Source organism: Mandrillus leucophaeus, unplaced genomic scaffold (genome assembly GCF_000951045.1).
Source record: "Mandrillus leucophaeus isolate KB7577 unplaced genomic scaffold, Mleu.le_1.0 Scaffold595, whole genome shotgun sequence".
Lineage (NCBI taxonomy): Eukaryota > Metazoa > Chordata > Mammalia > Primates > Cercopithecidae > Mandrillus > Mandrillus leucophaeus.
The window spans coordinates 428,055-439,198 of NW_012106419.1; the positions used below are offsets into that span (position 1 = coordinate 428,055).

The following is an 11,144-nucleotide window of genomic DNA, read 5'->3' on the forward strand; positions in this document are numbered from 1 at the left end:
AACAGTGTGGTGATTCCTCAAGGATCTAGAACTAGAAATACCATTCGACCCAGCCATCCCATTACTGGGTATATACCCAAAGGATTATAAGTCATGCTGCTATAAAGACACATGCACACGTATGTTTATTGCGGCACTATTCACGATAGCAAAGACTTGGAATCAACTCAAACGTCCATCAGTGACAGACTGGATTAAGAAAATGTGTCACATATACACCATGGAATACTATGCAGCCATAAAAAAGGATAAGTTCGTGTCCTTTGTAAGGACATGGAAGCAGCTGGAAACCATCATTCTCAGCAAACTATCTCAAGAACAGAAAACCAAATACCGCATGTTCTCACTCATAGGTGAGAACTGAACAATGAGATCACTTGGACACAGGATGGGGAACATCACACACTGGGTCCTATTGTGGGGATGCGGGGAGTGGGGAGGGATAGCATTATGAGATATACCTAATGTAGATGACGAGTTGATGGGTGCAGCACACCAACATGGCACAAGTATACATATGTAACAACCTGCACGTTGTGAACATGTACCCTAGAACTTAAATTTAAAAAAAAAAAAGACAAAAATAGAAAAAAAAAAGTATTACGTTGGCCAACTTCTTCGCAGTGTTTGGTAGTATGATTAAAGAATGTCCTGTTTTATAGGAATTCTAGTGCCTGAGATCTTGTAGGAGTTGGAGGAGTCATCAAAACATTTCCACTGCCTCCATCCTTCCACTAGATAAACATAGATAAACATGAAGATGTTCATTATGAGGTAACTCCTGGGACAAGGACAGAATGTCCTTCAATGATTCTGCTAAATCAGATTTAGTGGAATAGAGTCTGTAGCCCTCCCTAATCAGGTGCTCTTTGTTTCTGTCAATGAAGATAGGAAGTACCAGTGTACTGAGGCCAAGTTGCTGCTGACCAACAGGAGTGTTCCTGGGATGGTCACTAATACACAATCTCAAGTGCCAGCAGAGATCAGCCAAGTAGACGAGGTAAGTTGAGGCAATAAGTGGCCTGATGCTCTGAGACCCTCAGACCCATAAGCTAGGATCAGCAGACTTGTATTATCAAAAGAACCCTGTGACATACAAGGACATGACTGACTCAAATCAAGATGGCAGTCTGTCCCCAGCTCCTCAAGCAATTAATTGCCTGAGTAAAAGGAATAAAAAGATAGGTGGCTCTGCCCAATAATGTTAGCACCAATCAAAGCAACTGCAATGCTGACCTTTTTACAGGCAGAACTCCCTTAGGGAGAACCTCAAATACATTTGGTAAATAAGAATCTTATTCTACAACAAAAGAATGAGGCAACAGGCAGATGTTCATGGGATTCATTGGCCTATAACATATATATCTTACTGCCAGCTCCTGACTTAACAAAGTCACCAGATACCCTATATTATAAGCTCACAGGGCAATTTAGCAGGATGCAATATAAACTTTGGCCCAGTAACTGACAACCACCTCTTCCATATTACAAGAATTCAAGAATCTGTAAGTAGAAGTTTCTTTTTTCCGCACCTCATTTTTCCAAAGAAGTAATTATAGTTTTTTGTTGGTCAATTCATTAATTAGTAAGAGTTTCTTTTTTCCTCACCTCTTTTTCCCAAATAAGCAGTTATCACAGTTTGTTGATCAATTCACTAACGTAAATATGCTAGGTTGTTGGTGGTAATTTTACATTTAGTCCATAGTTGCCAATAAGGAAAATGGATAGAAGAGAAACTAGATGAAGAATGATACCTATCAAGTATACACTCTGAGACTAACAGGCAGTTTTTAAAGTAGAACCACAATATTGCCTCTGCTTACAATAAATGTAGCTGACTTCAGATGAAGTACATTTCTAACTGTACATGTGATACTTAAATCATCTTTTATAAAAGCACATTCATAATTGCATAGATAGGAAACAAGAGATGGAGTAGACAGGTAGAGCTTTAGAAGGTTTGCCAAGCCCATAGCCCCCTTCTGGAAACCATGGAGATGATATGATCCAGCCCAATCCTGGCAAAGCTAACTAAAGACACATGGGCAACCATCTCAAGTGCAGCCTTGCAGCTACACTGCAAAACAGTGAGGAGCTGACTGCACTGGGCTTCTTACACTCACATGAAAATGATGTCACAAAGGAACTTGAGAGCTCTAGAAAATGCCCTGGCTTACAGTCAAGAAAATACTTACTATTAACACATGTATATACACACAAACACACTCTCACCAACTATATATTATGATTCTCACTTTGCAGATAAGCAAATTAAGGACTAAAGTGAAATTTTATCCTCAAGGTCACACAGTACATCAAGATTCTTCACATTTCCAAAGACCTCCACAGGTATCTTTAAGTCTTTCTTTTCCTGGTTCTGAAAAATGATTTCCTTCCTTAGTTTCCAAACCTTCTGTTCACTTCTGGAGGCAACGGTTTCTCTGATTAATTTCTAAAGCAATTTCTGCCTTAACTTCCACAGGAAAAGAAACCGATGGTGTTTCTCACCTCATCATCTTTCTACTCGCCCTTTTCTAACCCTATCACAATCAATTCCAGTTATCTCTCACTTATCACTGCACTCTGAAAAAAAAAAGGCTGAGGGAGTCAAGGGTACATGGTAGATGTATGTCATACCTACAAGATGATGGCTTTTGTTTTTTATTATCTACATTGATGAAATAGTATTTTCCACTGCTACAGAACAGAATTGTGATTTATAATTCACAAATTATGTGGCCAACAGAGCTAATGTATAACATTACCAAAATGCTTTTCTTTGAAATGTTCACCCTGAGCATTATGTTAGAAAACTAAATTTATCAACTATATCTACATAGTCAACTGACAAAACGTGCCCCAAAGTCAGACCCACTGTGAGAAAATTTTCCACTTAACACATTGGCAAAAAGCATTTGATATCAAAGCTTTCTTTTGCTTTACACAGGTAACATTTTTAGTTATTTTAGCCTCTATGCACCATAAATGCATATACTCATTTGCATTAGAATTATTCTAAGGAAATTCTTTTTGTTTTTAAAAGTGATGCAAATAGAATAGTTTTTAAATGTAGCTTATATGTGCAATTTAGTATTTTAAAATTTTTTAATTAGACCACAATTTATAGTAAGTGTGGCTTTCAGTTCAAATCAACCTATGCAATAGTATACAAAGTGCGGAAATTTCTAACAAGGCTATTAGGTAAATACTCAAATGAAACTGCATACTTGCGTGCCATCTCTGTTTAATAGCAATGCCTTCACATTATCCGTGTGCCCTTTAAGCTTCATTAGTTTTGCACATGTTCTTGGATCCCATACCCTTAACACCTGTGAATTTTAATAGAATATTACACAAACTAAATATATCAGTATCAAATTTAAGTAACAGACAACTCTCATAAGGCAAATGATAACCATTAAATTCTGAGAAGGCAATACTGCTTCTGCCAATGGACACTGTCTAAGCCTCCCAACCTGAGGGAATTGGGTCTTTCAAACATCAAAAATGCACAGCCTCTTTATCTTGTCACTATACACACAACAGTTATAGTTTTACCTATTCAAATAAAACCTTTTGTTTAGCACCCACTAGGCAAAACCACTGTCTATATATTTAATAATTACACAGATTAAATTATTTTTGTTTCTTTATTTTCTAATGTTCAAAATACCCTTTAAGCTCCCCCTGATCCACGCACAGGGGCTCTCACGCCTGCAATCTCAGCACTCTGGAAGGCTGAGGCAGGTGAATTGCTTGCATTAAGGAATTGGAGACCAGCCTGGGCAACATGGCGAAACCCTGTCTCTATCAAAAATATACAAAAATTAGCCAGATGGGGCAAGGTGTGGCCTGATGAGAGTGATGGTGTGTGCCTGGGGTCCCAGCTACTCAGGAGGTTGAGGTGGAAGGATCGCTAAAGCCTCAGAAGTCCAGGATCATGATGCCACTGCACTTCAGCCTGGGTGACAAAGAGACCCAGTCTCTAAATAAATAAATATAAAGAAGCTAATCGTAAAATACCTGCTTAAATAATAGGAGACAAGGTATGTGAAAAATAATTTTAAAAAAAGAAAAAAAAAGAAGAAATAAGCTCCTCCTTACCTTTTCAGTGGACCCTGATACAATGATTGTTCCCAGTTGATTCATGGCCAGGCTATAAATGGAATCTTTGTTTCCACTTAAAGAAGAAGCTATTGAGGATAAATGGAACTAAATGTTAACAAGATCATCAGCCATTTAGTAACTAGTCAGCAAAAACTTCAAGTTTAATTATTCAATTTAGAAAATATTATCTTTATAAGTACTCTAAGTAAAAGAAATCTACCTATAATGGAGATAATTCTAAACAGTATTATCAAAATTTACATATTTTCTGGATTTGAATATACACAAATGCTCAATAAATATCTGATAAATTGCAGTGCCACTGAAAAGCTATCCACTTAAATGACATATGTTTAAAGCAAAAAATGTGCCATAAATATGAAAAAAAGTTCAATTTCAGTATTTTTCAAACACAAATCAAACCAAAAATACTGTTTCATACACCAAGACAAAAAACAAGGTAATACTTGATTCTAAAAAGAAAACAGTACAACGGAACTCTTATACATTACTTATGTGAAGTATGTGGTACAACCTTTCAGGAAGGAATTCAGACAATATATAGCAAAAATCATGTTCATGCTCTCAGTATCACTGGAGTGAAAAAAACTGCATGTGAAACTGTCTATACAGTATGATCCCAATTTTACAAACAAACATATTAAAAAGTTGGAGTAAATGAGTTAATACATGTAGTGTTTAGAAAAATGTCTACTTGTAGCAAGTACTCAATACATGTTAGCCATTATTAGTGTTATTTTTATTATTATATATTTTTTAAAAAAGTGTGATATCCTCTCTAAACAACTCTAAGCAAGATGTATTTATAGTAGAATCTGTATCCACTAAGCCTGGGCCCTGACCTCGTGACAATCTGCTTCTTTTTTTTGCTTTGTTCCCGCCCATTAGTGTCTCTTTGAGGCAGGCCTTACAGCCAGACTTAAAATCTAGTGATGTATCATGACAGCCCCCAACAGGGACCAGCTGATGAATCAGAGATAATGTACAGGTGAAAAATCAAGAACAAGGGAAACAGACTGTTGAGACCTTCACATAATTCCTGGGAAACAAGGCAAAACAACAATCAAGAGATTATAAATACCAGTCTCCCAACTTGCCCTTCTTGGCACATACTATGCTGTATTAGTAAAAGTGTATTGTCTATGTCAATGTGAACACTCCACAGAGTCATTATAAAATGGATCTATAATGTAGGGATCCAGAGAGTGCAGGCCCATGTTTTCAATGTAGACTTTCCAGGTCAGGCCTCGCCAAAAATGTGCTCCTAACAGTCCCTTCTGAAACTTGGCCTGGAGGACTCTAGTAGGTTGGGCCAAGCATGAAGCTCAATTTCAAATCTAGACTTGCATGAGCCTGACTTGGTAGTCTGAGATCTCTTAGCTGATGAAGCATCCATGCTGTGAACATCTCTGGATTGCCTCTAGCAGCACTCTACCCTTCTGACTCTTCTGGAATTGGCTCGATTTCTCAGGGCTGCTCTAAAAGGCAGAAAATTGGATAAATTGGCACTGGAAAACTTTTCTTTCTTTCTCTTGGGTACTTTTCATATTGGCTATTAACTCAAAAGCTGTTAATATATATTAACACTTTAAAAAGTCAGAAAACGGCCTACTTTGTCAGATAATCACCACCTCCTTCAATAATACCTGCTGAGTGTATGGATTTGGACCAGGGAATGCTGTGGGAGACACAAAGTAGTAAGACAGTCTTCTCTACCCTGCAGCGACTTACATTTTAGCTAGGGAGCTAAGGCATGCACACGTACAAAAAATAACCAGGTTATACCTGGAGAAGTTACCATTTTCAGACTGCAGTGAGGAACTAGCTCCTTGTTGTTCAATCATACTCTTGGGGACTAGAACGCTGTAGGTAGAAGCACTCTCAAAATATGAACCACTGTCTTGATGCAAACCTATCAAAAATGTTTTATAAACCATTCTTTATTTATGTTAACTTGGATCACTTTCAAAGAAGTTTCTTTTAAACACCTTACTTGTGACAGTGTTATTTGAGGCAGTCAGTGCTGTTAGAGTATTCACATCCCAAAGGAATATTTGTCTGTCCAACCCAGCAGATGCTACTAGTTCTTTATCCTTGGCATATGCTAAGGCCTTTACGTAATCCTGTAATAGAAGAGACATACTATGATCTTTCTGTAGATCAGTAATAAAAAGAGCCACACAAAGTACTGAGATCCCAATATTACAGCAAAGACACTGAGAACTGTATTGTTTTACCTTATGTGTCCTTAATGTTGACATGCAAAATCCCTTATGTGCATTCCATACTTTTACTGTCGTGTCAGAAGAAGCAGATATCACTAGAAGAAGCAAAGAATTAACAAACTCCTTCGTAGTATGACTTACAACTTTGAAAACTTATCTTACAACAATGTAACATTATTTCAAACCAACCTGTTCTCTCTCTCACACACACAAACATACCTAAAAGCTCTTTCTAGAACCTACTGTATATTGCCTCAATTTTTTAAAATCTCAAGACACATGTTCAAAGAAAAAAATATATTTTTAAAACAAGCAGTGCAAACATTTTTAATCTTCCAGTTGAAGCCTCAACTAATGTGATTGAGAAAAATTCCTGTAGCTCAGACTGCAAAACCAAGGCATGGATCTTACCAAAACAAGAACAAAAAGAGGTATTAATAAGGCTAAAAGAAGAATACATGAGTCTATATACAGTTCAAATCAAGGCAAAACTACCCTTTGGTGTTCAGAAGACAGAAGAGCAGTTACCTTGGGGCAAGGGGGAATAACTGAAAGGGTGGCAAAGGGTGGCATAAGGAGGCTTCTAGTAATATTCTGCTTCTTAATTTGGGTATTCACTTTCTAAAATTGTATTGAACTGCAATCTCGAACTGTGTGTACTTTTCTGTATGTATATTTCAATAAAAAAGCTTATATAAAAAATGAAAAATATATCAGAAGCCCAATAATAATCCGAAGAAATACTTACATGTTTTCCCATTACAACAGAGCACAATGTCGTTTACCCAATCCGTATGGTGTTCCATAGATGCTATATATGGATCTTGCTGAAATTAAAAGAAAAATCATAGGAGTTTACATGAGAGAATGAAATATACTACGAATGATAGATATGGTTAAATTCTTCAATTAATGTGACACACTGCTCTAGGCATTAAAACTAACACCTGAATTCTGAGTAGAATCTCACCAAATAGGTGATGCCTCCAGATAACAGATGTAAACAGTTTTCTTTCAGGATAGTTTTACTCTTACTGAAAGCTTAGGTTTCCAGGATAAATACTTCTTTTTTTTTTTTTTTTGCCTTGTGAAAGTGAAGGCAACAAGCTCTGGACTAAGCACTGTGTGTGACATAAAACCCTCTAAAAAGGGTTCACTAGAAAGGACAGGGCTTGCAGGAATCTGTAGGCTGTGGGGATTTGAATGAGTGGTGGTGAAGGCTCAACAGCAGACAGCAGAGGCAGCAATGAGTCTGATGAGTGTGGTAAGGAGCCTGGTCTGAATGCAGAGGGAGATAAACACTTCTGCTTTCAGCTTCCTACTGTTGGGGTCACCTTCTGAATTAAATGTTTTCCTCATGGTACCTACAGTCCTTCAGAGACAAAATGAAACCCAATGGCTGAGAAAGGACAACCCATGTCACCATTTCAATTAGGTAATTCAAGATTCTACTTCTCTTACCTGGCTTAATAACCGGGAGAGGCCTTTTAAAGAACAGTATTTAGTTACATCCTACACCTAAAACAGGCAAGTTTGAGACACTTTATGGGCAAACAGAACAGCTCTGTACAAGTCTGTTTGACAAATAATGCTATTCAATCTTGTCATAAAAGGAAGACCAGAAAAAAGATGTTTAGGGCAGGACAGGCAGATTTCCAGATTCTTCAGGTTAGTTCTTGTGGGGGTTTTTCTTAATTTGTTTGAAATACTGTGAATTCTCAGAAAGGAGACATTCCAATTCAAATATAAGTACCAAAAAGCATTTCAAAGCCAAACACAGTTTTCTTACTTTTCATGCTTTTGACATTTGGCCACCACTGCTTCCACTGGCTAAAGAATTCAAAGCCTGCTAGACTGAAGTTCTAGGCGCATAAAGTGGTGGTTCTTTTTCTGAACTGAATATCAGATTTGTAAAACTTGCTAAAAAGACACAAACTTTTAAAAATACAAGGTCTAGCACTAGGGTTTTCAAGTTGGGTTGGGTGCTAATTCTGTTACTTACTAGCCACTTAACCATGGGTTTCTCTGAGCCCATTTTCCCATCTATGAAAATGGATCTGGCTGGGCGCAGTGGCTCACACCCGCAATCCCAGCACCTTGGGAGACAGAGGCAGGTGGATCACCTGAGTCTAGGAGTTCGAGACCAGCCTGACCAACATGGTGAAACCCTGTTTCTACTAAAATTATAAAAAGTAGCCAGACGTGGTAGCATGTGCCTGTAGTTTCAGCTACTCGGGAGGCTGAGGCAGGAAAATTGCTTGAACCCAGAAAGCAGAGGTTGCAGTGAGCCAAGACTGCGCCACTGCAATCCAGCCTGGGTGACAGACAAGACTCCGTCTCAAAAAAATAAATAAATAAAATGGATCCTAAAGATACCTTGAGGGACACTGAAAATTAAAATCACTTTGGATATGAAAATGCAAAGAGCGTCCGACACATACTTAGAAGATCAATAAACGCTCTTCTTTTCTTCCCTCTTTCTTTTTTTCTATGTCATTCACAATATAAGCGTTCTAACAAAATACTAAAAGGGCTCCTTCCCATTTGCCTGGGGATTTATCTTTATATATATTTAAATCCTGTTCCCTGCTTAAGAAAGGGAAACTTCTGAAGGGCAGCAAGTTGTCTTCATAGTTTTAACACCAATTTTATATTATCTTGATTTATTTGGGACAAGGTCTGTTGCCTAAGCTGGAATGCAGCGGTGTGATCGTGGCTCACTGCAGCCTCAACCTCCCATACTCAATCAAGTGATCCTCCCACCTCAGCTTCCCGAGCAGCTGGAACTACAGGTGTGTGCCACCATGCCCAGCTAATTTTTAATTTTTTTTGGCAGAGATGGGGTATTGTCACATTGCCCAGGCTGGTCTCGAACTCCTGGACTCAAGGAATCCTTTCACCTCGGCCTCCCAAATTGTTGGGATTATAGTGAGCCACTGTGCCCAGCCTAACCTTACATTATCTAATTAGGCCTGTGGGGTTTGTGAGGACCCTAATTACTTTTAAATGAGGAAAATAAAATATTTTAAAGATTAATTATAAATGTAAAAGAATGTTCAATCTTTTTTTAGTAAGGTTACCAGGAGGTTTTTGGGGAACATATTTAAAGCAGAAAAATTAATTGTTGAAAGTAATCCCCCTACTAGCCAAATCACTTTGTTCCTTTGTGGCAAATAATTCTTAAGGCAAACTTAGTTTAGGGAGTCCTTGTCTTAGCTAAAACACTTCTGAAACTTTCCTAGGTATGGTTTTTCTCAGAGACTTACAGAATTCTGGTTGCGATGTATTTATAGAGTGTACCTAATAACTCAGTATTCAGAGAGATTAAATCTGAAACTGTGAAAGAGGTGTCGTATTACACAGTGAAAGCCATTTGCACAAAATTTGCTGGGTACAGATTTTAATCCCTGCATTACCTTGTGCTGATTGACACTCCATATTCTTATGATAGAGTCTCGACCGGCTGTGAAAAGTCTATTTAGTGCTGGATCCAGCTGCAGGGCATTGACTCCATTTCGGTTGTACTTTTCTACTTCATCTCGAATAACATAGGAAACCTGACAAATACGTCAACATATGCTTTTTATAAAGTTAGAAGCCATGCAGTAATAAAATATAGTCTTCTAGTGGCCAATCTGAAACAGAAAATCCCATGTTTTGCAATATGTACTTTTTCAATCCAATACAAATTTAATTTTAATTTTACTCCTTAAAGACTAAAGGGCTGAAGAGAAGGATGCTATCAATGATAGCCTAGTCCAAGATCAGTAAGTTGCTACACTACTACAACTGCTTCCTAATTGGACTCCTTTCCCACTCTTTAACGCATTTTTCACAAAGCAGCTAGAGTAATTATTTAAAAATGTATCTTAACTCTGCTCAAAAGCCTCCAGTTGCTGACTACTAGACTCATGATTGGGTGTAAATCCTTAACATGGTCTCAAGTGCCCTGTTTGTCTTTCTGGCCACTCATCTGTGCTCCAGGTTCTGGTGCACATTGTGCCGCCAGACCATCACACATGCCGGTCCTCTCTGTTTGGAAGCTCTTCCTCCCACCTGTCTGGCTAACTCTCGTTGCAGCCTTTAGGTTTCCATTTAAACAATATTTCCTTTAGAAGGCCTTCCTGCAGCCTTTAGGTTTCCATTTAAACAATATTTCCTTTAGAAGGCCTTCCCCGAATTGCCAAGCAAAAGGAGGTTTTGAGCTCCTATGGCATACTAATAACCTTTTTCTTCAGGGCATTTTTCCCTACTTTATTATTGTTGGCGACCTCTGCCTGTTCCTTGTGAAAACAGAGGATCAACTGAAAACAATTACCCCTAAGAAAAAGTCAATAAGCTGGCTGGCAGCCAGAAGTAAAACTGTCTAATGTAATGAAATCACCAGTTAAAAATTAACTTAAGATGGATTAAAGACTTAAAACGTTAAGACTTAAAATCATAAAAACCCTAGAAGAAAACCTAGGCAATACCATTCAGGACACAGGCACGGGCAAGGACTTCATCACTAAAACACCAAAGTCAATTACAATAAAAGCCCAAATTGACAAACGGGATCTAATTAAACTAAAGAGCTTTTGCACAGCAAAATAAACTACCATCAGAGTGAACAGGCAACCTACAGAATGGGAGAAATTTTTTGCAATCTGCCCATCTGACAAAGGGCTAATATCCAGAATCTACAAAGAACTTAAACAAATGTACAAGAAAAAAAAAAAAATCAAAAAGTGGGCAAAGGATATGAACAGACACTTCTCAAAAGAAGACATTTATGCAGCCAACAGACACATG

General features: G+C 37.9%; 1 protein-coding gene across 3 annotated transcripts in view; it reads right to left on the minus strand.

Moving 5' to 3' along the window:
- The window catches only part of WDR48 (WD repeat domain 48), a 46,621-nt gene that overhangs the window by 24,240 nt on the left and 11,237 nt on the right, over positions 1-11,144 (minus strand). Inside the window, exons 2-7 of one of the 3 annotated variants that reach the window (XM_011999468.1) lie at positions 9,770-9,910; positions 7,102-7,180; positions 6,366-6,448; positions 6,122-6,251; positions 4,105-4,193; positions 3,228-3,329 (exon numbers count right to left, since the gene is read on the minus strand). In XM_011999468.1, the coding sequence (XP_011854858.1) occupies positions 3,228-3,329; positions 4,105-4,193; positions 6,122-6,251; positions 6,366-6,448; positions 7,102-7,180; positions 9,770-9,910 (624 nt within the window). The remainder of the gene's footprint in view (positions 1-3,227; positions 3,330-4,104; positions 4,194-6,121; positions 6,252-6,365; positions 6,449-7,101; positions 7,181-9,769; positions 9,911-11,144) is intronic. The other 2 variants (XM_011999469.1, XM_011999470.1) reach the window with 2 other exon arrangements.